Here is a 22,275-nt window from a genome sequence, read left to right as displayed (position 1 = left end):
TTTAAAGTAGCTTCACAAACTCTTGTACGTTGCGCTCTGTTGAGTTTAGTGTCTGCAGTTGCTTCCCTCCTCTTCTGGCTCACACCACACATAACCTTTCTGCTGTGTGCTTAGCCTCTCTGTTCAACCGCCCACCTGAGTGTGTGTGCGCGCGTGCAGAGGATTCTTGCGCAGTGTTGTGTAATAGTCTAAAACATAGTCTAACAGAGCACAAAACACAGCTCTCATCCCAGAAGACTCTTCCTGGTGAAGAGTAGATCCACTGCCTCCTCCATTCTCACACTCACCAGCTCCAGAAAATTCCAAAGCTCTCTTCCCCTGTGAGCTCCTCCAAACTGTAAGTGAGTGTGTGTCTCCAGTGCAATTACTCAGATGATATCAGCTGTCAGTCAGCAGCTCAAAGATGAAGCCGGACTCTTTTACATGATAATGGGATGCCACGTTCAATCAGGCCTTTGTGTGGCAGAGAGAGGGGGCAGTTGACTCATTTAAAAATGAGACAATAACAATGAAAGAAGCGGCATCAGCAAACTTACACTTCTGCACCTCCATGGAGCTCTCTGTCATAGTCACTGTTGCTTCTGCAAACAAGGGAGGAGAGGATGAAACAAAACAGTGGAAAAACAGAGAGGAAGAAACTGTCTCAGGTTACGTATGTAACCTCAGTTCCCTGAATATGGAACGATACACTGCGTCCTCTAGGGGGCGCTTTGGGGAACACCTCGTCGTGACCCGTGTCTGAAGCATACATTGAAAAAACACCAACTTGTTGGCCAGCGACAGCCTCCGACGTCACTACCGGCGCGACTATAAATCAGCACCGGGAGAGCATGTCATTATCTTCTTCGTCTGAAGCTTGCGTCTGAAGCATGGCAGGGAGCTAGAGGAAGCAGTGTCTCGTTCCCTACTCAGGGAACTATGGTTACATACGTAACCTGAGACAGTTCCCTTTCGAGGGAACTTCGAACTGTGTCCTCTAGGGGGCACTTTGGGGAACAGTATACCCACGCCGCCATGCTGAGGGGAGTGCAGGCCAGAATCATGGCGAGCACTAAGTAGCAACTCTACCATTTCCATGGGAGTTGCCCCTGGGACTTTAGACGGCTGTCTGTGACAGTACCCCTTACGGCCAAAAGGCCTAAGCTACAAACCCAACTTAATTGTTAGGGCCTCGGCCCATTGTAGAGCTGAAGGCTTGGAATCAGGAAAGATTCCTTTAAAAGGATACGGCAAAGAACCTAGCATTTCTACCAAGTCTTGCCTGTCACACAGGGGCTACCGCTAGCTTACGCATAAGCTTGCTGAAAGAGCTGTCTCGACAGTTCTCTAGTAGCAACACCCTGTTTAGATAGGTATCCGAGGATACATAGGTGGAATGGCGCCCAAGATGAACGGGGCTTTTACCAACTCAAGAAAGAGCACGAAGCAACCGCGCGAAGCCCTCACCATATAGGATTTTAGAAAGAACGCAGAATACTAGCGTGCGAACTTACCAAAGTGTGGATTTCAGAAAGTGTGCAAAGACTTCACGTGCACACTTACCATTGCATGGATTTTCAAATAAGGAGGGGCTCTCGTGGCACTTTGATAGAGCAGCTCATAGATGGAATAGTGTATCTCAAAACAGTATGATTGATAATCATCAACTCGATCTATGGAAACAATACTGGAGCGCTCTGGGGAAAAAACAGAGAACTCAGTCTCATATGAGAGGAAAACTCCGAGCTCAGAATAGCGAGAGAGGAAAACTAAATTGTACAAAAGAGAGGAGAGGAAGAAAAACTGTAAAAAGGAGAGAAAAGGAGGAAACAAAACTGTAAAAAGAACAGGAGAGGAGGAAACAAGACTAAAAAAGGAAACTAAACTAAAAAGTACACAAAAATGGAAAAAGCAAGCGTGAGGAAACAAAACTGTAAAAAGGAGATATGGGGAGGAAACTAAACTTAAAAGAAGAAAACAGGAAGACACTAGACTGTAAAAATTGGAAGAGAATGGGACACAAGATAGTAAAAAGGAGACATGAGTAAGAAACTAAAAAGGAGAATAAGGACACAAAACTGTAAAAGGAGAAACAGGAGGAAACAACTGCAACATAGAGGAGGACTGGATAGTGAAAAAAGGTGAGGAAAACTATAAAAATGAGAGCGAAGGAAACAACAAAGTGGAAGAGATTAAAAGAGAGAATGCAATATGGTGCTGCGTCAGTAGTCAGCCTTTCTCCTTCTCTTACCTTATGCCCAGTTCTCCCTCCTCTCACATTCAGCTGGACTGCAAGGTCGGCTGTCTTTATATAAGGTAACTGCCAGGACACATTTGTTGGATGTAAGCATGTGTTACAGATGTGTGATTATGTTTGTATATGTGTGTGTGTGTGTGTGTGTGTGTGTGTAATAACAAAAACCATACAGTACATCAAGGTTAAATGGGAATTAGACCTTCCTGGAGCTCTGGATGTATTTTCTAGAGGAAGACAAGTAGCCTGAGGAGGACTTATTAATAGCTGCTTCTCACTGTTCGGCGTGCGATTTTAACCAGCGCTATAGATGAATGTTAAATGATCACACTTCCTTCTGAGAGTTGAACTATTCTGCAGTCAGTTATATTAAATGACAGTATTCAGGGAAAGTGGCGTTGAAGTCTGAGATTCATAGAAGCAGGTCAGGATTCCCCTCTCTGTGTCTTCCTTTGCCTTTTCTTTTGCAAGCCGCCTTTGGGACCTTTACGTTCAAAGAGAATGTGTTTTAAGACTAACCCAGTTCCCCGCTTGTTTTTTTTTCTCTTACTATCTTTCATTATCGACTCTGTATTTCTCAGTGTCTGCTTTTCGGCTTTATAGGATTAGTTCACCAAAAGATGAAAACATTTACTCGCCTTCATGCTGTTACAACCTGTATGACTTTATTTCTTCTGTGGATCACACAAAGAGAAATTCTGAAAAATATACAGGACCTGGTCACTCTTTTGGTGATTACAAGCTTTAAAAATGACCCAAAAGAACCATAAAAGTATAAAAATAGCCCAAGTGCTATTTTCTGAATAATCTTTTTCTTTAATGTAGTGAGCTTTAAGGTTGAATGAATTTGTGAATGAATGATTTAGACTGGTACTTTAAGAAGACTTTGTTTACAAGTCAGATATTGCTAGTTTCTAGAAGTAGAAGATTTTTAGTGTCTAAATTAGCCTGTTTCTCACACAAAGCTATTGTTTTGTCTCAGAAGAATGTACAACCATTGTATGGTTCTTTATGCTGCTTTGTGGTAATTTTTTTGGAATTTGCAGCCCCAGTTCTCATTTACTTTTTACCGTTCAAATGTTGTTGTTGTTGTTGTTTTAAGCAATTAATACTTTTATTAAGCTTAAAATTGGTCAAAAGTAACATTAAAGATGTTTCTATTCAGAGTTTCTTAACCTTTTGACTCCTAGGTCCCCCACACACCACACTTTGTATTCCTAGTTTTGTTTTCAGAATTTGAATCTATTATTTTAATCTACTCCTAATTTAGGAGAAAAACTAAATTAAATAAAAAACAAACAAACTCTAAGATAATAACTAAAATGAAATAAATATATTTTAAATTAAAATAATTAAATTTCAGGATTACAGAAGTTTTAGGAGTTTTTATATTCTTTTTTTTACCCTTAAAAATAATGATTCTTCCAGTCTGTAATTAACTGGATAAGGATTTATTTTATTTTATTCATAAAGTTTGCTCACAGTTTCTACCCAAAATAATTTTTAAGAGCTTGGCATAACTAGTAAAATACATATTTGTTTTAGATTTTTTTTACTCATTACATTACTTTTACATGTTTTATTCATTTACATGACCTGTCAGGTCTAGAAACAGCACTTTTAAAATTAGGCTTCCTCATAAAGTATATCCAGGTTTTCCAAGACAATGGGAACTATTGTTTTAATAAAAAATAAACAGTTGTTTTAACATTTTGAAAAATTGCTGTTCATCTGAACTCTCTATGCATCAAAGCAAAAAAAAAAAAAGAAAATAAAAGAAAAGTGATACAAAAGGTAAACATTTGAATTCACAAATAAATACAGCTTTAGTGAGCACAAGATGCTACTTATCAAAAAAGTAAAAAATAAACCCAAACATCTGAACAGTATGTAAGCTAGTTCAAATTTTCCAGCTTACTTAGGAAAAGTGTATAATTATTGTTTTTGGTGATTGAAGTTTTTTGCTCAGTGGGTGATAAGGACAAAGTAAGTAGTAAGTAACCTAGCAATATATTGAAGTTGAGGACAATGTTAAGGACAATCAGCCTCCTGTGAACATACACCAATAGCGTCACATTCGTAGAACTCAGAGCACTTAAAGTGATTGGACCGATGGCACAAATGGTACATTAATAGAGTGGAAGATACACTCGTTTATCATGCAACTTAAAACACACAAGCACTCCACAGATATGAACCTTTCCTTTGCTAAGCAAACCCTCCTCCATTATTCATGTCCTGTGACTTACCGGGGCCCGTTCTGCAGTTTTTTTCTTCCCCTTTTTAAAGAAACAGTGGCCTCAAGGAACTGCTAATAAAACGGACAGCAGTGGATCATCTTACCCATGTTCCTCCCTGTTATCTGTGCAGGAATCTCCCAGCCCTCTTTCTCCTCTCCCTCCGCAGATGAATTTGGCCTAATCCACCCATTTGTGCTGAGTGATAGGATTTCATACCTGAGGGCAGGAGGCTTTGAGAACGCGGGTAAGATAGACAGGATGGCCATTGTTTTTCCTGGGTGTGCACCCCAGACCTTTAATGGGGAAGTGGGTGGATGGGTGGGGGGGGTTGAGGAAGGTTATAGATAGTTTGCGAGAGGATAGATGGGAAACTGCTGAGGGGGAAGCGAATAAAACAAGGGAGTGGCCACGTTCCACGTTCTTCTTTTGTGTTGGAGGACACAACTAAGACAGCTATTGCACTTTCAGGGCACAGAGCCAGTTTAAAGAGAACCGCATTATTCAGAGGGTCAGGGCAAACACACTCGAGACTGATTAAGGATCAAATGCTTGAACTCTGAAGTATCAGGGCAGTGTGTCTTTATGCTGGTATTGCCAATGAGAATTACGGATAAAAGACGCAGTGGATCATTAGGTGCCGCCCTTATTTCTCTCTTTATATGGTATGTACCCTTTTCCGATTCACCCTGAGCACTTCACACCATCCTACCATCCATTAAAGACTCCAGTGTGCCCTGCAGCCAGGAACATTCACATAGATTACAGATGGATAAGAACGGATCATCTTACCAGTCAAGGTGGCCCTCAGCCAAACATGGGCGATTTATAACAATGGGAAGAGAATGATAGAAACTTGAGGAAGAATAGCTCAGAGAGGATAAAAGGAGGTGGAGAGGTAGAGGAATGGGGTGAGAGATTAATGAACGCTAATGTAAAGTGAATCAGTTGTGTCCTTTTAGAATATCTGTCAGTTTCACAGCGCTTTAATGTTATGTACTTAGAGGAATGCATTTGACTGCATTATTTGTTATATTTTTGGCATTATGCAGCAGCATGACTGTGATATTTGTATGACAGGATACATTCTTGTTTGGCTGGTCTCTCCGTGCTCTCGTCTGTTTGTCTCTTCGTTCTGTTGTAGTAATAAGCAGGTTTTGTTTGTACCGTAGGCACTTACCTCACTACATGTATTTGTTCTCTCTGTAAAGCTAGGCAATCATTCCCTTGATGAAAACATCTCTTAACAGACTAAATGAGTTACACTAGAGTAGTATAATAATAAGCCGCAATCACCACTTTGAATGTGTTTGGTGAATGACTCATCATGAGACAGATGTTTTCAAGGTATTAGGCTAATTTTCAAATAAGCACTTTCAAATTATTGCTTAGTTTAGAATATTTAAAATTGTATGTTTTTTTTATTTAAAATGTTGTTAAATATTATAATCTCATAATAATCTAATGTAGTTCCTTTTTAGTAAAAAACTTTTAAAACAACAACAACAAATGAATAAGTTTTAGCTTCTGCAGTTTGTCTGTTATGGTAATGCTAAATTTGAACATTTATTACTGTCTGTTGTTAATCTGAAAATTATTATTTTAGAATATTATTTAAAATTATTATATATGTATTATATGTGTTGAATTCCTTGTGTAGATTTATATAAATGACACATTAAATGTGTTAGAATTTTTTTTATATTAGAGCTTTTAATTTATTATATATAAATAAATATACTTATTATTTTAGTATATTAAAATATTTTGTATATATATATATTTTGTATATGTATATATATATATATATATATATATTGAACACATAACATTTTTTAAATAAATATTTTCTAGATTTATGATTTTTAAATCCTTATAGAGAAATAGCATCAAACCTATGTTTTAAACTGTGCCGGAAAAAATGCGCCATTTGCATAAATAATAATAATAATAATAGTAAAAAAAAAAAAAAAAACTGATGCATTTTATGATTTTTTTCTTGATGGTTACTGGCTTATATTCTAGCCAGCTTTAAGTTGTTTCTGTCTGGACATGAAGAAGAAGTGTGTCTGAGTGTTCAGAGCGCTTCTCCCACAAGCAATTTTGCTTCTCACTGATTCCCACTGTAGGGCAGAACCACCTTCGGGCCCTTCGGTGGAGCCAAGACCAGATTTATCAGAGGATTAGGGTGTGAATCTGCTTCTGTGTCTGGAACACATACACAGAGTCCTGGGCTGTGAGGAGGAGGTTTAACACTGGGCCGCAGATGGGGGGAGTTTAAGACTCCAACTTTAATCAGTTTCAGAGCGGAGCAAAGGTACTTTCAGTATGACTTCATCTGTCCTGTAACGCTAAAGACAGACTCAGCACTTTTCTGTGAGAGACAGACGGGTAATTAAACCCTTGCAGCCTTGATTCACCTGCTTATAAGATCAAAGCACGGTCCGTTCTGGGGCTTTTCGTCTTTGGTCATCTGTTATCTCAACGGGGTGTCATTACACACGTGTTGCCTGTCATTACTTTACCCGTATTTAGCCATTGGAAACTTTCCTGTCTGAAAGCAGGCCATGTGTATGGTTATATCTGTTTGTGTGAGTCAGATTACCTGTTAGTAATGGATACAGCAGTGTTGAGGAATAACTAACTAAAATAGAGATGTAAATAACAAAATAAATAACATAACTACATTTTGACATTAGCTCAGATTAATTCAGAATAGTGCAGTTCTAGTCACAAGCTGAATAGCCATGTAGTGTGATGTCATTGCTGTTTTGTTGTTTTGTTTGTTGCATTGTGTTGTACATACAGGTATGTCTCAAGTTATGAGGCAACAATCAAACACACTTTCCTAGAATGCCCTTCCAATTCTAGGAAAATGTAGTGTTGTGAATTTGAGTAAATCAGTTCATGTGAATAGTTCACGTTAAGTAAGCTATTTATCATTGGATCAAAAATCTGAAATATTATTACAATTTTAAATGACTGTTTTGTATTTGGTTATATTTTAAAATGTAATTTATAATTCTGCAACGGCAAAGCTGAATTTTTAGCAGTGATTGATAACTCATGTCTTCAGTGTCACATGATTCTTCAGCAATAGTTTCTAATTTGCTGCTCAAAACGCATTTCTTGTTTTTATTATATTATATTATATTTACTATAATAATAATAATAATAATAATAATTCACCCAAAAATGAAAATTACCACTTCAGAAAAATTATCACTTCATAAAGCCTTTATAATACCATGTGGAACACTTTCTATGATGGATGGAAGCACTTTTTTGGGTTTCAGAATCTTGACACCCATTCACTGCTATTACAAAGCCAGGACATTTTTAATATAACTCTAATTGTATTCATCTGAAAGAAGAAAGTCATATAATACACCTACTGTAGGATGGCTTGAGGGTGAGTAAATCATTTGGTACATTACATTTTTTTGATGAACTATTCCTTAAATCCATTATTTGAAATACAAGTTTGCATTCTGGTTACATAAAAGTTCAAAAGTAAAAAAAGAAACGTTCTGAACATTACTGTACCATTACACATCATTTTGTATGAAAATGATATGAACAAATGAATGTGTGCTTGTATAACTATGAACTAAGTAATTGTATTACAGTATCTGATACCTATTTGTAAATATTTGCAGAGCTGCTCTTTGTTAGAGGCTTGCAACAAAATATAGTTCTGAGAACTGGTTAGCTAAATTGAAACTAGCTTTTCAAGCTACACAGAAACTAGTCCAAGTAGTCTTTTTTAATTTAAAGAAGCTTTGTTGACTTATGAATATGGACAGTGTTCTTCTACAATGACTGTGCTGGTTTTGAGAGGTGAGGGGGGCAGCGTGGTTTGCTTTGCTAGTCTAGTTTGTCTGTGTCCATTTACAGAAGTGCTTAAATCAGACGGATCCCTATTCAACACAAGCTCATTTAACACCCGCTTTGATTTAATCTAATTTAGAGTCCGTGGTCGGATTTGAACTGATATGGTGACCTCCTAAATATGTGCAGACTCTACAACCCAATCTATAATTCAGGTTGAAGTAAATCAACATAAAATACTGAAATTATAGCCCCCGTAAATATCATTTGGGCCACTATGATGGTGCATCTCCCACAGACATATAATTTGTGGTGCCATTTTAAATCACAAGTGTGACAGGACACACATTCTTTATCTGTTTTCTTCTCTTTTACTGTCGCTCTATCTCACACACATACAAACACAAATCGTTTAGCTGATTCACACTCTTTCTCGTAACCTTTTTTCTGTCTCTCTTAGTATTCAGCCAAGACACCAGCACCAAGCAGTGGAAGTGTGCAGTTGTGAATGTGTGTTTATATAGGTTTGTGTAGGAATGATGTGTGGGATTAATGTCAGACATGCTGGGGCTCATACTGGCCTCCCGCTGTAGCGTCTTGGAGGCTTATCACAGTCAAGCATCTCTTTGTTCACCTCACTCTGGGCACACACACGGACCGGAGACATGGCTTATGTAGCAAGGCACGATAGTCAGGTTGTGTTTGAAAGTGCTGAGCACATGCAGTTGGCGAGAAGTTTTTATCTCCCTGCAAAACTTCTACTTAACATCAGAAGCGCTTTGGGAGGGGTTGATACTGCACAGCCTAAAGATAGAGAGGGGGAGACTAATTGATTAAGAGCTGTGAAAAAAGGATAAAAGGGATTTATGTCCTGTTTGATATCTGCGGAAGGGTCAGCAAGCAAGGTCACAGTAGCACATCCTTGTGGCCAAATATAGCATGTGACACAGCCAGACCATTCCAGTGACAGTAGAGATGTGCTGCTCAAATCAGTTCTGCTTTTTACATGGGTTATTAAATTGGCTGACACAGTCATATCATCTTCTATACTCATAATCTATGTTTGGAATACTGTAGCATACTGTTCATGCTATTTATGTGGTATGCAGCATGTACTTTGTGCATTTATTTTTTAAATATAAATTACCATTCAAAAGTGTGGGGTCAAAATTTCATTAATTTATTATATCCAACGTTTCTGGCATTCAAAATAATGAAGTTACATAAAAACAGTGTAACACAATAAATTTTAGAGGGTTTTCTGTTAATTTAATTTTTTTATGTTTCACACATGTAGTAAGCAGTATGCTGATATTCTATTCTAGACAGAGTCAATGATCTTGTACAGTCTTGTCATGGTCATTATTTGTCCTTGTTACTTTGCTTATACTTTTTACATTGGACTGTACATATATAACATGTACTGTTGCATACTGTCCACTGTTTCACACACAATTTTTAATAAGTACTAGGCATTGACCTTATATTCTGCATGGTATGCATAAAATATCTTATCGCATTCCAAACATACTGTATGGCCAGTGTTCTTATATTCTTGTCTTATTATTTGTTCCTTTTATCTTGTACACTGGACTGTATACATTGGAAATGTAATATTTGTATACTGTCTATATAGTATTTTTTTAACAAATACTGTAGCAAAATACAGAATATACTTTACAGTTTGCAGTAAAGTAGCATTCCATTCTAAATGCAGCCAATTATGTTATTGTCTCGTCTCATTTCTTTGCTTGTGCTTTACACATGGGTGTCATATTTAGCATTTACTGTTTCATGTACTGTTTTAAGCAAACAGGCAGTATACAGTATATTCCATTCAGGATATTTTTATGCATATGTTTTTTCTCTCATATTTGTTGATGCACTTGAGTTTAGGCTGAAGGACGCCAGGCGAAGTGCCGAAGCGTCGATAAGTGTGTTAACTCTAATTAAACGAGAATCTTAATGAGAAGATCTCTCCACAGACCTCGAGCCACTTTCATGTGCTCAGCCTGAGTGACGAAATCCAGACAGTGGCTTATAGAGGCGGCTGGTGATCAGACATTCACTGGATTGAGGCGTATAAAATGTTTAAGAGTAAAAAAAAATAAAAAATTGTTCCAGCTTTAAAATCTTATTGAATGCACCATTTTTATAAAAGAGCCAATACAGATAATGAAACCAGTCTTGACTGGTTTGACTAAGAAAGCATATTAGCAGATGTATGTTGTGTCTTTTACCATATTGCTGTTGCCACTTCTTTATGCAGTTAAAGCAATAAGCCACTCAGGCTGTGTGTTTCAGTGATAAGATCGGGTTTGTGAGTGTAAGTGTGTTTTTTATCCTGAGGTTGGTTTTGATGGCAGATTGCGTTGGCGGTCAGATGAGGGGCAGGCTGTCTCTCCCCGCCATTCTGAGACAGGACTGGAATAGAGACCAGTGCTATGCTGCCGTCACAGTAATTGGACCTAAATTGGTTAAATGAATGAGCCATTTCTGCTGCCTTGGTCACAGCTGAGGACAGGACAGACATAGCCTCAGGTTTCCAACCGGACGGGTCTGTCAGCATACAGATGAATGAAAAGAAAGAAATTAATTTACTGGAGACAGTGTGTGATTTTATTTTTTTCCCCCATCAGCAGAAGTGATGAGTTCTGATGAATTTTGGTTGGAAAGCTGATTTGATTGTTTTCCTTCTAATTTACAGCTGTAGACAGTTGAAGACAAAACTTGACCTTATCACCAGGCTGTCTTCTCTTCTGGCCTTCTTAGGTTTCAGCAAATTAAATCTCTACACAGCACAAAAAAATGCACATGCGTCAGCAGCGCGCGACAAAACTGTCACTAGCAATATGAACAAAAATCAGTGCATTTACCTAGCATACTTTAGTCTCAGCAAATGTGGTATAAACAAATATAAATGTAATACAAAAGCTATTGCAACACATAATCATGAATTGCAAACACAGTGTGCCACGCAGTTGCCGCATACTTTAAAAATTTAAGCATCTGAGGAGTTGCACATTCCAAAGCATAATAATGGAAACATACTATGAGTTTTTGTCCAATGCTGAGTGCTTTCTCTAATATATACCAACTGTTCCTGCTTATAGCTTTCGTTTGATGGTTGAAGGAGATGACACCTGTCTGTTCTAATACAAGCTATAATTACACAACACTTTGTGTTCTGGAATATGCAGCGCAGGTGGCTTTTAGAGGAAAGATCTGGGCTTTTTGTGTAATCTGATTTTTTACAATGTTTATACATAGCAATAAATGTACATTGTGCATTTTGCTCGGCATACTGGCTAAATTCACCCATTGGCCTCTGACCATCATGGCCTCCTAACAATCCCCATATCTGCTGATTGGCTTCATCACTCTGTCTCCTCTCCACCAGTAAGCTGGTGTGTGGTGGGTGTTCTGGCGCACTATGGCTGCTGTCGCATCATCCAGGTGGATGCTGCACACTGGTGGTGGATGAGGAGATACCCCCTGACAATGTAAAGCGCTTTGAGTGCCTAGAAAAGCGCTATATAAAATGTAATGACTTATTTCTGTGCCCTTGAATGGGACGTTATTCATAACTTTCATAATTAAGGGAAGTTTGCATAGAATGGATTTTTTTTTTTTTACTATCACGTAATTGTGAGTGTAAAACATGAGGTCTGTTTTTCTTTAGTTACTCCCCAGCAGTGAATGGCACTAATCTAAAGCTTTATCAGGATAGCCATGATTAAAGTTCTCATAGCTAGTGAGAGACAGACAGACATAGAGCGGTGGATTCAGATGGGACTAAACATCTATCTGCATCTCTCATCTCATTAATCTGCATTTGCTCCAATCTCACTTTCCTCTGGATCATCTGAACGACAGGTGCTCAGTGAGGGGCTCTCGGGGACCCTGGCTCTCTCTCAGTCTCTCTCCAATCTGTTCAGGGCCACTGCTGCTTGCCAGGGAACATCTGTATTCATTCAAAGCCAGCTACCCTCTTCTTTCTTTTAACCTTCCTCTCATTTCTTGCTATTGTAGCCATTGCAACATTTGTTTCTACTACATGAATGATGATTTTTTGAATGTATATACATATACACACGCAGATTTAGCAGATGCTTTTATCCAGTGACAAATGAGGAAAATTGTAGCAATCAAAATCAACAAAAGAGCAATGATATGCAACTGCTATAACAAGTCTCAGTTAGCTTAATGCAGTACACATAGCAAGGTTTTTCATTATTATTATTATTATTATTATTAATATTATTATTATTTTCTATTCCCATTATGCTGTCAAAAGGATGCAAAATAATGTTACTTCTTGAGTGTCATGATTATTAATAATGTCAATTTTTTGTAGCAGGAAAAATATACTGTCATTAAAATCAATAATTTAAAAATAACATTTACTTCTATGAATTCAATTCAGCAAAAATCAAACAAAATAATGACACCAATTTGTACCCTTTATGTACTGTATGTATTCAAATTTGGAATAATGTTGCCCAGGGGAGCAGCCTGAGGCCAGAAACGCTGTGCTGTTCCCTTGGGGGCCTCTCCGCACCTGAAGAAACCAAGTCACCGATTTCTCTTCCACTGAAACCAATTAAACTACCAACCTCCCGGTTTTGAAGGTGACCGGCTAACTAATGAGATACAGCTCAGTGCCTTTTATGCATGCTATAACAGTAGCATCCTTTTATTTTCCAGCCATCGAAAATCTTCCCTTTTTTTCCTTCCGTAGCTGTTTCAGCCTTGACCTCATCATGATTATTCCTTATCTCCAAACCATTTCATCCTTATCTCCCCCCGCGCTCATCACAATTACGCCAGCCCTCGGAAAATGGCAAACGCATGGCCTAAGAAATAGGATTGCCAAGCTTCAGTATTAGAGAGCGGCAAGCACGCCTGAGATTCCATTTATCAGGCCCAAACAGGCTCCGAATTATTTGAGTTTGCAGAATCGCTTCCCCTCGCCTTTGATCTTCCCATGCCCTTCTCTCTATTTATAAACCCCTCCTCCCCCACTCTTTCTCCCGCACTTCTCCCATGCAGCCATGGACCATTCTCTCCCAAATCCTCTTCCCAAAGATTTCTTTCACACCAGCTCCTTTATTCCCGTGTGCATCTGTCCCTCGGCCCCCGGCTGCCCCTTCTCCTCACGATCTTTAAACGTGGTGATTACAGGCCCTGCGAGTGTTGCAGGATTCCTAGCATGTGACTCCGGTCCTCCGCACCCTTCTCTAGCCCGATCAGGTTCCTGCAGCTTGTTAGGAGAATCAGACTCAGATACAGTAGCAGAACAACATCTCCCCCTGAGCCACATGGGCTTGATGAGGCTGTTAAGACCGCTGGTACCATCATCAAGGCCCTTTGTTTGTCAGCGGAAGATCTCAGTGTCCAATCAATGTGCTTGTTTGAAGCCAGTAGTCATTGTGCTGGTCTTTACTGGTTTGAATTCATGGAAGATGTGTTAAAGCCCCATACGTTATCTGAGCAGTACGAGATCTTACTCCCGTTTTTGTAAATGCATGACACACGCGCACTCACATGCACTTACCCCGTCACAGTGATTTACAGTGTGAGCTGGGCCCTGAAAGTTTTCTTTAATTTAATGAGGTAATTATACACTAGGGGCAGGAAGCAGACTGGACCTGATTTATGCATGCTGGCCATGGTGTTTTGTCACACACTTTGACTCTGCTGCAAGGACAACTGTCCCCCACACGCTTCAAGTGCACTCGTGTTCTGTTTCCCTCTGTGTTCCCTCTACGTCTTTCCCTCGATGTCAACAAATCTGTGCCATTTCTCTGCTGGCATGTGGACAGACTAAACAGGCTTGGGTCCTCTCGTTGGATCAGTCACACATGTCCTGAATTATGTCAGCACTGTATTGCAGTGACAAGCACACAGAGTGGCAGTGTATATTAGAGCTTAGTATTCTGCCTTGTTTATGTGGTTGAAGGGCATAGTGCCATTCAGACAAACTCTTAGCCAGTTAAAAGGATAGTGCACTTAAGAATTAGCTGTATCATTATTATGTATATATATATATATATATATATATATATATATATATATATATATATATATATATATATATATATATATATATATATATATATATATATAGGACTGTTTGAATCACCTTACTCATAGTGACAATGGTTTTAAAATGTTAAAAAAATATTAAAATGCAAAAGTTGTTATTCAGTAATATTCTTTAATGAATCTAGCATCACAGTAACCAAACGTAATGCCAGTATGAATTCTGAATGTGAATATAGCGTATATTGTATACGAGGAATTCACATCATCATGTAAACAATATGAGCAGATTTGGTTTCTGTTCACTAGAATCAATGTTTTTTTTCTCCCTTTCAACCCTGTTACAAAATTTGGGATTGGTAAAAACTCTGAATATATGTTTCTGTGATTATTTATAATGAAAATATATATTAAATAAACATCAAAATAAAATAGACAGAATGTTTACAATATTATAATTAGATTTTTTTTAATTAAAATATTAAACATTAAGTTTATTTGTATGGGCAAGCTAGTTACGGACTAAATGTTGATTTGTGGTTAATAATAAACAAATGCCACCTTTCAAAAGTTTGGGGTTGGTAAGTTTATTAATGTTTATGTTTATGAAAGAAGTTTCTTAGCTGCCATATTTTAATGAAATAGTTCCTGTGATGGTAAAGCTGAATTTTCAGCAGCAATACCCCAGTCTTCAGTGTCACCTGATCCTCCAGATACCATAAAAAAATCTCATAAATTTAAAACTAATGTGTGATGTTTGCTGTGAGAAGTAAATAATGGCTTAAATGTCAGTCTTTATGGCATAAGAAGACTTGAAATACAGTGAATGAGCCAGAAGAATCACTTTCTTGATATTTTATTGTGCTTTTATGGTGTATTGTTTGGAGCTTGAAAGCCCCTGATAACTATATACTCAAAGAAAATCTCTCTTTTGGAACAAATAACAACATCTGAGGATAAGCAAATTACACAATTTCCATTTTAGGTGAACTATCTCTTTAAGGCACACTGCAGCACTTTTGAAGAGAACTGTTTGCAGCAAAAGGGAATATTTAGAGAGTGAGTCGTTTGTTGAGCACTGCATCAGGGACCAGCAGTGCCCAGAAGCGACCACTGGCACTTTCTCTCTCTCACCAGCAATCTTGCAACCAGTCTGCCTCCTTATTCTTGCTGTTCTCCTTCTCTCCCTTGCTCTTTATCTCCCTGTGTGCTGTGCAGCCAGTGAGGAGTCTTGCAAGCCTAATTTGAGTTAATGATGCCAGGACTCATGCAGACCCGAGGCTCCAGCAGGAGAGCAGGAGGAACAGCTGTGGCCAGGCTGAGACAGCGTATCTCTCAATCTCTATTCCTCCTTCATTCTTTCTCCTTGCGCATCTTGTCATGTGTGCCCACAGCAGCTCATCCTAATGACATCTCCTACGTGAGGAAACCATCTCAACTGTGCTAGGAAATCAGGAGAGAGTAGTCTTGACGAGCAATCTTGAAATAGAAGCCAAGAAATCATCCAAGATTAAGAAGGAGACAGGCAGCGAGGGGAAGACGGAGAGAGATAGAAGGGAACAGATTTAAGACTGCAGGGAATTTGAGGCGAGGAAAATCCAGCAGCAGAAATTAAGCAGCTTAAAGTAACTGCTCGCTAAAGCTTAATTCTTATGAGAGGGTCCTCATACAGTCTCATGCAAGAGGTTGCGCGGGCTGTAAAGGATAAGAGAAGACAGGCTGACAGGGAACAGACTCAGTGACGTGGATTGGAAGACAGAAAGAGAGAGAGAGAGATAGAGGGGGCTGTTTCATAACCAAATGTTGACATCTCTCTGATGAGTTTTGTGTGTCAGCACAGCCACCTCTGAGCCTCCGTGTTTTACCTCAGTACTTCATGAAAGTCAGAATTTGATCAAAGGTTCTTTATTCTGGCTTGATGTTACGAATTTAACCCAGTGACAAGACACTAAGCTCATTCGGAAAGTTTAAAGAAAGAATTAGTGTGTTTGGCTTCTTTAACTTTAGCTGCTTTCTTCTTGTCTCTGCAGGAAGCATCAACCGAACAGGGGCAATCCCTACGTTTCTGCGGACCCCCACAGTCATCCAGCCTCATCTGGATATGAAGCCCTTCCTACAGTTTCCTATGGAGACTCAGCCTCCACACAGCGTTGGGCTCTTCCACAACTTCAATGCGGTGAGATTAGACCTCTTAAAACCTTTGTTGACCATGCTGCATTATTGCATTACTCTTAAAAAAACAACAAATATGCTATATTGTTTATAGGTTTTTATCTATATATTTTGAGAGAAATATAAGAAATATAGTATTTTGTCCATACAATGTAAGTCAATGCTCATCAAAACAGGTTGGTTACCAACATTCCCGACATTGTACAGAAAAAAAAAGTTATACAGGTTTTGAACAACATAAATGACGAAACAGTTTTCATTTTTATGTGCACTATCCAAGTATTTCCTGAAAATATTCCCCTACACTATTCAGATCTGGTGTATTAATGTCATAATATGTTAATGTGTCCTTGTTATGAAATAGGGATCAGATTAAATAAAAGATGACCTTAAATATTATACCTGGGTTGTTCGTGTATTTGAATTTGCCAGGCTGCTGTCTGTTGGACGCTGTAATGTTGTGAGTTCTCTCATGCCATCGTGACTTATAGCTAATCATTTTGATTAGCATGCAGCTTGTTTCACTCTCTCAGCACTTTTACTCCGAGTCTGTTCTGCACATTTCCCAGATTGCATTCTGTTATGTAAATGAGGATGCTGGTCAGCAAATTGAATGGGAAAGGTTAGTCGTGGGATCCAGCCATGCCAGAAATGTCCGTCGTTTGTATTCTCTCTCCTAAATTCCCTGTATTTGCCTGCACTTGTTGCCAATGTGAAAGATGGCCTGCCCTTTGGCACAGTCTCGTAACACTGAGAAGGGAAAAACAATCTCCCCATGCCAGCTCAATAAATCCACATCACACATTGCCTTCCAATTCTGCCACATTATTATCTTTTTAGTAAGAGCCAAGGGATGTTTAAATATTTTGAAATATGCATGAGCTTGTGAAAGAGTCAGCATCTGAGAGCTTAACTACTGTCTCGTGTACTTCCGCCATTTATTTTATATTCATACACTGAGCTGTAATCTTTAGATTGAGGCAGCTTTAGCGTTGCACTAAGCTAATCACTACGGTTAACGGCTCAATGTGAGAGTGACCAGATGTCCGAAGGGGGAATTCTTCTGATGCCCAGTAGGTGGCGATGTTGGCGAGGCTGGAAGGCCAGGCTGACCTCTCTCTCTAGGACACTCTAGGACACCACAGTGAAAGCACACTGCAGTGTTTACGCCATTGCCTAATGTAATACTGACATTTAAAGGAATTCACTCACACAGACTGTAATATATATATGCTTCTATTGATGTATTATACTAGCTTTCATCGGTTATGCGGTTTAATAAAAAAAAAATTTTTTCTTTTTATATAATGTCTGCCAAATACATAAATTCATACAAAATGCATAAAAAATGTGTTACTACTTATTAACTTAGCAGAACTGTCATATATTAGAAATTAAAATCAAATGTGCACAGTGTAATAATAATCAAATAAGCTCATACAGTTTTGTTTGAAAGTCTATGGTGTTTGAAAGTATGTTTGAGTCTATTGAATCAGTTCATCCCAAGAAGTTCTCTTTCAAATTTCAACAAATTCTTCTCTTCCTTGTCAGCTTTCGATGCACGTTCATGCAAGTTTTGTGGAACTTTCGTGTTTGAAAAATTGAAATAGTTGAATAAAGTCATTATTTTTGTTTTCTTTGCACACAAAAAATATTATTGTAGCTTCATAACATTAAGGTTGTGTCACTGATGTCACACTGTCACAATTTTAATGATGTCCTTACTACCTTTCTGGCCTTTGAACATGGTAGTTGCATTGCTGTCTATGCAGGGGCCGAAAGAAAAATATCTTAACTTGTGTTCCGGTCTTACAGGTTTGAAACGGAATGAGTAATTAATGACAGAATTTTCATTTTTTGTGTAAACTATCCCTTTAAATCTTTTTACTTATAGTTTATTTATAAAAAAAACATATTACACCTCCTTATGTAACTTTAGTGTAGCTAGTTTTTACAACTTTGTGTTTTGTTATAAACAAGAAGTTTTTTTTTATCTTTAAATTATGATTAGCTTTGTTTGGCAGGCTGCCGTTTCAAAGCAGCTTCCCCAGCGCTGCTTGTAAACACACAATTTGTCAGCTGTGCTAAAGTTGTTCCGTCTGGAATCGCATTCATGTTGGAATGCAATGGCCTGATCAAACAGACTTGAAGCTGTATTCTAGTTCAAAGTATTTTTCAAAAATGTGTGGGTTTGGCCAAAAAATTATATTGCTTTGTAAATTTCACCAATATCAGAGGCTTTTGAACAGCTGTAGATAGAGCCGGGGTGGACCCCATTCTTCCATTCCTCTACAGTCCAGCTGTAATTTGTCTTTAATGTGATTTGGCTTCTACCTGCCTGTCTCAGACAATGTGCCTGCAGGCACTGAGGCACCTGAATAATTTATACCAAGCAGCTGGTTATGGCGTGGACACTCGCTTATTCAGCAGAATCAGGAATTTCAGAGGCGTTAAATCGGGCGGCTCGTGTGCCAACTTGTTGCATCTTACCTGCAGCCTCCTTCGAGTAAAGCCTTGCTTTCTTTCACTCGCAAAAGGTGACGTTTATGCACACAGCTTGCCAATTTTCCTCACTGAGTTATGCAAATCCACGTGGACTTTTGGAGTTGGAACCTTTTGGCTGCATGCACATTACCTCTGATGACCCCCTCAAGAACTGTAATTTTCGACCTTAATAGCTGGAAGATATCAATTGCAAGTACAGATATTTTTAGTAGTTTTATTCATTTCGCCTGGGTCGCCGCTGTATTGTTTCCACATGTTTTGTAGAGGTATGTGGCAAGAGCGAGAGGACCGTCATGACAGGGGAGCCAGAGGAGGACTGAATTGTGCAGCTTGTGCTTTTGATAGAATGAGGGAGTGGAGGGTGATTTGGGGAGTGAGAAAGAAAAAAAAAAACAGAGGGAGTGCATGACATTCTTAGTGCATCTGAGCAAAATAAGCAGTCAGCGAGTAAGCATGTAGAACAGAAAGTGGAAGGAGATCAGTGAAAGAGAGCACAGGAAAGAATCACAGAATTTATTATTGGAGTAAAAAATATGGGAAGGAACGAAAAGTAAGTAAGAGACAGAGGAAAATTAAGAGATAGCATCCAACCAGGAACGTAATCTTGGCTTGCTGTGAAGTGTCGGGAAGGATGGAGAGAAGAATGGAAGGAAGGTGGATAAGATTAAGCAACGGAGAACAAGAAATCAAACCATAAAGGCAAGAGTGATGACCGAATTTGGAAAAGAAGAAGCAAAACTAGGAAGAGAGACAACAATTAATCATATCTTGGACCTGCAAACACAAGTATCACTCGCTGGCGTCCCCAGAAGGGGGCACAGAAGCGTGTGAATGTGGGAGAATCAGGTGGTGTGGTGGGACAGCTAGGATCCCTTCTTGATGAGTGACACTCTCTCACACACACCCTCCCAGACACAAACACGAGCTCCCTCAAAGAGGATCCAATGCAGCTGCGAGATCCAAGCGCTTCTGAGGATAAGAAGGTGAGTGCCCTTCGGTGAAATAGCTCAGGCAGAGATGTAACAAAGCTGAGAACTTTTCTCTGTGTAAAGCGCTGGATGGCGAACAGCATTTATTAGCTTTGTGGGATATTTTATGTGGCATTGCACCTTCTTCTGTATTTGAACACAGTGCATTTTGGGCTTGTGGTGTTCAGCAGGCTGAAACAATCCATGGTTTGTAATAAATGACACAGGATCTTTTTTTACTCTAAATTATATTATGATACTTTTGTAAGGGCATATTTATTTTTAAAGGCTAGTTCACCCACAGTTATTCGTTCACTTTTATTCTGTTTCAAATCTATATGACTTTGTTTGGCACGACACAAAAGAAGATATTTGAACAAATGTTTAATGTGTTTTTGTCCTTTACAAAAGCTATAACTGTGGCAGTTACTTTTCAAAAGGTGCATTTTCATACCTTTTAGATACTAATGTACTATATACACTTTAGGTAATAACATGTTACTTTAAGGTACTGATATGGACTTATGGTACTGATATGATACCGTATGTACAAATGTGTACCTGCTGAAGAGGTACTGCCTCAGTGACAGCATTCGGACCTTTTTTTGAGAGTAGTCCTAGAATTTAGAGTAGAATCTAAATTTTTGCGTACACTATCCCTTTAAGGGGTCATTAAAAGGTCTGTGCTTTTCTAATGAGAAGAATCTGGCTGTTTTTGAACAGTTATCAGTTTATAGGATGTGGTTTTCCAGAAGGAGCGTCATATGACAGACACTGTGCTAGTCAAATGGATAAATGTAACATGCGCTTTTACTTGCTGACTTTGATAATTAGTATAGATGCAGTGTCTGCCAATACCATAAAAACAGCATGTTGGAGAAGCTTTGATAAAACCAGCAATATTTCACGTACTGGCCTTTAAAGGGATAGTTAAAACATAATCTCCATTGTTCCAAAATTTTCCATACAATGCAAGTTAGTAGAGTCTGGTGTTGTTTTAGACCCAACTGACTTATATTGTGTGTCCTTCAGAGTATCTTTTGTACTGCTGAAGAAAGTCAGTCATGTTGGTTTGGAACGACATTAGGGTGAATAGATGATGACCGAATACACATTTTCGGGTGTGCTATGCCTTTAAAGTATCTTTCAGGTGTGGTTTGTGGGTTTTTTAGTTATTCTTGAAGCATCCTCATAAGCTTTATCATAACATCATTTGCACTGGAGGAAATTTGTTGAGATAGACTTGAGCCAAGATGTCTCCCTTTTCCGAGAAGGTCGGAGGAGTAAATCGCCACCAGCAGAAGACCACTTCACTGCAGTGCTATTTTTACTTCACGAAGTTAAGCCTGATGGACCAACACCCAGGATTTTGGTCTATAGATGCATGTCAACATCTGTATCTTATTAAATCTTGATTAGAAGGGCGTTCTGAATTCAAACACAGCCAGCAGACTTAAAAAAAAAAAAAAAAAAAAAAGACGTGAGCCTTTAAAAGTTATTATTCAGGCCTTTGATTTTTTTCTAGTGGAGCCTGTCGGAGCCCCTCCCTCGTCCGTTTCCTCGTCCAGGCTGTTAGTAATGACAGTTGTATCTATTGATGTGTTCTAGCTGGAGGTGTTCTGATTACCCAGCTAACTGCCAGCTTCTCTTAATCCTCTGGAGATTCATGAAGGCAAAGCCATAGAACAACATCATCGTGGCAAATCCAGTGCCTGTCTGACTGATGTAGTGTGGACTTTGTACATGCACAATAGCATCATGGACCTCCACGGATATGGCTGCGCAGAATCAAGTTTTCAGGCATGTGCCAAAAGAGATTAGAAGCAAAATTCTGAGGAAGTCCAGTGCAAGGCCTGCTAACCCACAAATGAACCAAATCTCAGCTCTCTGTGTGTTTGCTTCTAGTAGGGGGGGTCGCTTGGATATGATCCGTTTGCAGATTTTCAAAATGTTTTTGTTTAACTAAGAGAATATTATTTTCAGCCTCTCCCCATCTTTCCCAGCCAAGAGAAGATGTTCCAAACTGGCCCGTCTTAGACTATTGTTCTTAGAAGTTGGAATGAAAAGTACAACCATTATAGATGTTTTTGAAAGGTTAAACATTTTCTTTCTGCAACTAGATGTACTGTGTTACTTTCCACTTCATTAGTCAAATAATAATAATAATAATAAAATCAAGTTTGACAGAAAGACAGTGTTGACGAATTTGTTGTCAATGTACAGTATGAAGATTAACTGCATCAAATGTCAAGTCAAAATTTTTGATTAAATGAAATGAAACTAT

General features: G+C 38.6%; 1 protein-coding gene across 3 annotated transcripts in view; it reads left to right on the top strand.

The window, feature by feature from the left end:
• Window positions 1-22,275, top strand: part of LOC132118285 (zinc finger protein 385A-like) — a 79,271-nt gene that overhangs the window by 34,586 nt on the left and 22,410 nt on the right. For 2 of the 3 annotated variants that reach the window (XM_059528011.1, XM_059528012.1), the window contains exon 2: window positions 16,377-16,522. In XM_059528011.1, the coding sequence (XP_059383994.1) occupies window positions 16,377-16,522 (146 nt within the window). Of the gene's footprint in view, window positions 1-16,376; window positions 16,523-19,385; window positions 20,007-22,275 lie in introns of those variants that run through there. The other variant, XM_059528013.1, reaches the window with a different exon arrangement.

This window comes from Carassius carassius, chromosome 37, assembly GCF_963082965.1.
Source record: "Carassius carassius chromosome 37, fCarCar2.1, whole genome shotgun sequence".
In the NCBI taxonomy this organism is placed as follows: Eukaryota; Metazoa; Chordata; class Actinopteri; order Cypriniformes; family Cyprinidae; genus Carassius; species Carassius carassius.
Note: the sequence above shows the minus strand (reverse complement) of the source record. Positions and strands in the feature narration are given on the sequence as shown.